The sequence below is a fragment of the Micropterus dolomieu genome, unplaced genomic scaffold, assembly GCF_021292245.1.
Source record: "Micropterus dolomieu isolate WLL.071019.BEF.003 ecotype Adirondacks unplaced genomic scaffold, ASM2129224v1 contig_1437, whole genome shotgun sequence".
Lineage (NCBI taxonomy): Eukaryota > Metazoa > Chordata > Actinopteri > Centrarchiformes > Centrarchidae > Micropterus > Micropterus dolomieu.
Window position 1 is genome coordinate 8,663 of NW_025730427.1, and position 4,655 is coordinate 13,317.

At 38.8% G+C, this 4,655-nt stretch overlaps 2 protein-coding genes across 3 annotated transcripts in view; both read left to right on the plus strand.

Moving 5' to 3' along the window:
• LOC123964267 (probable polypeptide N-acetylgalactosaminyltransferase 8) overlaps positions 1-4,655 on the plus strand; it is a 20,033-nt gene that overhangs the window by 5,449 nt on the left and 9,929 nt on the right. The gene's annotated exons all lie outside the window — the stretch shown is intronic.
• LOC123964268 (probable polypeptide N-acetylgalactosaminyltransferase 8) lies at positions 1,066-2,974 on the plus strand. The gene is made up of 5 exons (XM_046041340.1): positions 1,066-1,177; positions 1,267-1,464; positions 2,190-2,304; positions 2,471-2,656; positions 2,798-2,974. The coding sequence occupies exons 2-5, from the start codon at positions 1,406-1,408 to the stop codon at positions 2,972-2,974; spliced, it is 537 nt and encodes a 178-aa protein (XP_045897296.1). The 5' UTR covers positions 1,066-1,177; positions 1,267-1,405.

The window sequence follows — 4,655 nt, forward strand, 5'->3', positions numbered from 1 at the left end:
CTGCCCCTCAACAGAGAGATCCCTGATACCAGGCCTGCCAGGTGATTATCATTTCCTGCTCATAACTACTGACAAACCACACCTCATTCACACACAATGAACTGCTTTACTGTATGATGCCTGTTTAGTGTGAGACCCTGGTGATTGAAAATTTTGTTTTAAAAAGAACTTTTATTACATTCCGGAAGGGGAAATACAGTTGGGGGGTTGTTTCTTTTTTTAACCATTTTACAACATTTTATAGACCAAATGATTAATCTAAGATGAAGCTCATATCCAAAATTAACATAAAATTCAGATGCAAAAGTGATGCATTTTTTAATTTAAAAAATGCATCACTTTTTCTTCCCCTCACAGGTGTGCTGACAAAAAGTACCCAGAGGATCTGCCTACCATCAGTGTTGTTTTAATCTACCTGGATGAAGCTCTTTCTATCATCAAAAGGGCCATCCGCAGCATCATAGACAAGACGCCAGCTCGGCTGCTGAAAGAAATCATACTGGTGGACGATCACAGCAGTAATGGTAGGTCGACCTGCTACGGCTCTGGCTCTCAATTTATTATCAGAGTATGTTTGATACTCTGAGAATATATTTTATCTCATACCCATAGTGGTATGTAGCCATACCAATAGATATTTTAGATTTTTGCATCTGAGTTCACACCAAAACAGGAAATGTTTGCATGAATTTGTCCATTGTACAGGTTACAATTGAAGTGAATGTAACAGTACCTTGAGAAGAGGTCTAATGAGGGAAAGTTTGGGTAAATGCTTATTTACTGTCTTGAGTTACGTGAGACAATCTATACCACTATCATATTTGTGTGTTAAAGGAGACAGCTAGCTTTTAGCATGAAGACTAGAAACAGTAGGACACAGCTTGCTTGGTTCTGTGTTTGTGACTTCTAAAGCTCTTGAATTAATTTGTGACTAAATATTTAAATTCTGCAGAGGATTTAATGGAGAAACTGGATGAATACATCAACTCCATCCATGAGGAGGTTCCAGGCCTGGTGAAGAAAGTCAGGCACTCGGGGCAGCTTGGCCTCACCCAGGCCAGACTGTCCGGATGGAGGGCTGCTGTTGGAGACGTGGTGGCCATCTTGGATGCTCACATAGAAGTCCATGTGCAATGGTTGGTCCAAGTGGAGTGATCTGAGTTGTCACTGTCAAGTTGTCGGCTGTGCTATGGTGATGATAAGTCATCACACTTTTTGTTTGTTCAGTCAAGTCATGTAACTGTTACACTGTGACTGTGTGTTTAGGGCAGAGCCATTGTTAGCTCGCATTAAAGAGGACCGAACCGTGATACTGACACCAGTGTTTGACAGAGTCAATTTTGATGATTTGGCACTGACTCCCTACATACCTGCGGCGGATGCCTTCGACTGGGCTCTGTGGTGCATGTATGAGTCCTTCAGACCCGAGTGGTACGCTTTAAAGGACGAGTCACAACCTGGCAAGTAAGTTCCGGTTTAAACATTCAGTTCACCCAAAACACAAAAAACTACTTTAACATTATAAATAAACATTTTTGGTAAAGTAATTTTATATTTTCTTATTATAAACCTTAGCTGAGAAGACCAATCCCACTCATACCTTTCCTTTTAATTTAAAGCTGGCTGGAGACAATTGGCTAGCTAGTCACTGCTACCAACCAAGAAAAAGTTAGGCACACAAATGTAAACTACCCAAGCAGGTCCTATCGAGTGCATTAATAAACAAAATTGAGCCGTACTTCAAAGTGATCTGTCACATTACTGTTTTACTTCAGAACCTATTTGCTTTTTGTTCAAACCATCTCTCATTCTGAAAGTCAAACTGTATTAAACAGCATGCAAGTGAGCTATGATGTGATATTGTACACATATATTAGAACCAATGTTGTCTGACTGGAAACTGAGGGCTTTGACTCATGACCTCAGTATTTAAACTATTCGCTACTGTTGGCAGAAGATTCTCACGATATCTCAAAACCTCAGTAAATGAAAAACCATCTATGTATATGTTGCTGGGGTGAGGTGGGGGCTGAACTTTTGGTCACTCTGTTTACTCCTATTAAAAATGCATAAAAATAAAGTGTGGATGGTGGGTGGGGTGACCCTTTAATCACTTTTATTACTCTTCTATTTAAAATGCCAGTGAAGTGTGGTTGGTGTTTTCATTTATTGTCAAATTCTGTCCTCAGGAGCCCCTCCATCATGGGGATTCTTGTTGCTGATCGCAAATTCTTTGGAGAGATCGGAAGTCTTGATGGTGGAATGAAAATATATGGAGGTGAAAATGTGGAGCTGGGCATCCGGGTAAGATTTACAGGATGTTTCAAAGTGACCAAAACACTGTAAGTAAAGTAAAAAAACAACTTTGTTTGCTGTTGGTTGGTTGGTTGCATGGGTTTCTTTCAGTAATCTAAATCATACAAGGAAGCTTCTAAGATACCAAAGTGTATCTGTGTATCTATTTTTTCAGGTGTGGCTGTGTGGAGGAAGCATAGAAGTCATACCTTGCTCTAAAATTGCCCATATTGAACGGGCCGTCAAGCCTTACCTCCCAGACTTGAGTGTAATGGTAAAGCGTAATGCACTGAGGGTGGCGGAGGTGTGGATGGATGAATATAAATACAATGTCAACATTGCCTGGAACCTTCCCATAGAGGTAAGGGAAGACACCTCATTACTCACATAAATTACAGCTTCTCTCAATACACAAATTAGGCTTCATAACTTTGTGCAAACCCTATAGTTCCTCTTACTGATCAAACTTTTTGTGGCCTTTTTACCCTGATGTTTCCTACAGAATCATGGGATAGACATTGGGGATGTATCGGAGAGGAAAAAGCTGAGAGAGAGGCTGAATTGCAAGCCCTTTAAGTGGTATCTGGATAATATTTACCCCTTGCTGGACCCTCTGCATGACCTGCTAGGTTATGGAGCGGTGAGTAGAAACAATATCAAATGTGACCGCTGCATTTGAAGTCTGAATCTGCAGGTGTCACAGTCATGCTTCAGAAGGCTTCGTTTGGGTTTCATTTAATACATTTATTTTTTTCACTTTTTACATTACATTGATTCCCATGAAGAATTTTAATCATCCAAGTCACAGGACAATAATAATAATATCAGCAAGTCAGTTGTATAGTTTTGTTTGGTTTAAGATGTTTTTTGACCCTGAATTTATTAAGAGCAGGTTTCCGAGAAAGCATGAACAGGAACTTCTGCTCCCATTTGTTAAACATCTTCACATATGAAATCTGCCCGAAATAAACAAAACTCGTAGACTACAGAGCAGTTGCAACAGAACTTTGCACAGGAAGGGCAGCTCTCTTCTACTTTTGTCGTTGGATATCACATTGGACTGTCATGTAAACCAGTGGTTCCCAACCTTTTTGGCTTCTGACCCCTTAAAACAAAGCAACGTCTACTTGCAACCTATCATCACTGGTTGCAGACATCTACGAGGAATAAATATCCAACAATTCATGAAATCAAAGATTAGATAAACATCTGTTTTTCTGGGTTTTTTTTAACCTGTTAACCGTCCTTGTATCCCCCAGGTTTGGGGTCCTGACTCCCATGTAGGGAAACAATGATGTAAATGACAATGGAAGTCTGATGGAATTACATATTGTCAACAAATCCTATTATAATACAAAAAACAACAAGCACTGTAGTTTATTTTGAGTCAGTCACACAAACAACATACTGCTGTTGCTCTTACCAGAGGACCAAACGTGTATCTGCAGCTAAAATACCTCCAACAAATACACCATTTATTCCTGTTTGAGTAATATTTGCTAAAAAGCTACAGTGCACAGCTGTTTAAAGAAATCCCTCAGACATGAAACTATATCTATATACAGCTATATCTCATATCTGCAAATGAGCTTGAAAGCCAATTCATGGTTCCAGCATTCACTAAGGTCAGCACAGTCCCAGAGTTGGTTTAGGTCTTTTCATTGGATTATTTGACAACACCAAAAATATTGCCAGCCTTTAAGTAAGGGACGTCACTAGGATTGAAGGACAGGGGGTGCTTAGCCCCCAGGGTATGCGTAACTTGCGCTTAAAAAATCTTTGCCTTCGCATCTTTTGTTAATGTATTTGAACTACACTTATGTCATCAACCATTGAAGAAGCCAAAATTTTAACAAGTAAAAAGCAATAGACATATTCTCTTCTTCTATTTCTCTGTTGAACAACTTTAATGTTAGCTTTTAGACACATCAAAGACTGTGCTCCTGCTAAGTTCCTCTGTAGGCTATGACTTTAAGATCTGTCTGCGCATGCAAATGTGTGATAAATAATAATATATCTAATTCTTCTCTATATTAGATAAATTGCAGGTCCAAATAATGCTTATCATGTAAGCTGATAAGGATCCTATTTAAAGTGACTACTGTCTGAAGTTAATAACCTGATGGCAGAATGAATTAAAGATTTAGAGTAATGATTACTGTATGCATGTATGTATGTATGTATGATTGTATTTATTTTATTATATTTTCATGTGGGTATACAGTGGGTACGGAAAGTATTCAGACCCCTTTAAATTTTTCACTCTTTGTTTCATTGCAGCCATTTTCCAAAAATCAAAAAAGTTCATTTTATTTCTCAGTAATGTACACTCAGCACCCCATCTTGACAGAAAAAAACAG

What these genes read in the sequence shown, in the direction of transcription:
- LOC123964268 (XM_046041340.1), top strand. Translation starts at nt 1,406, where the DNA reads ATGTATGAGTCCTTCAGACCCGAGTGGTACGCTTTAAAGGACGAGTCA. An exon ending in GACGAGTCACAACCTGGCAA is followed by an intron (nt 1,465 to 2,189) that starts GTAAGTTCCGGT and finishes TTCTGTCCTCAG; the next exon opens with GAGCCCCTCCATCATGGGGA. An exon ending in ATGTGGAGCTGGGCATCCGG is followed by an intron (nt 2,305 to 2,470) that starts GTAAGATTTACA and finishes CTATTTTTTCAG; the next exon opens with GTGTGGCTGTGTGGAGGAAG.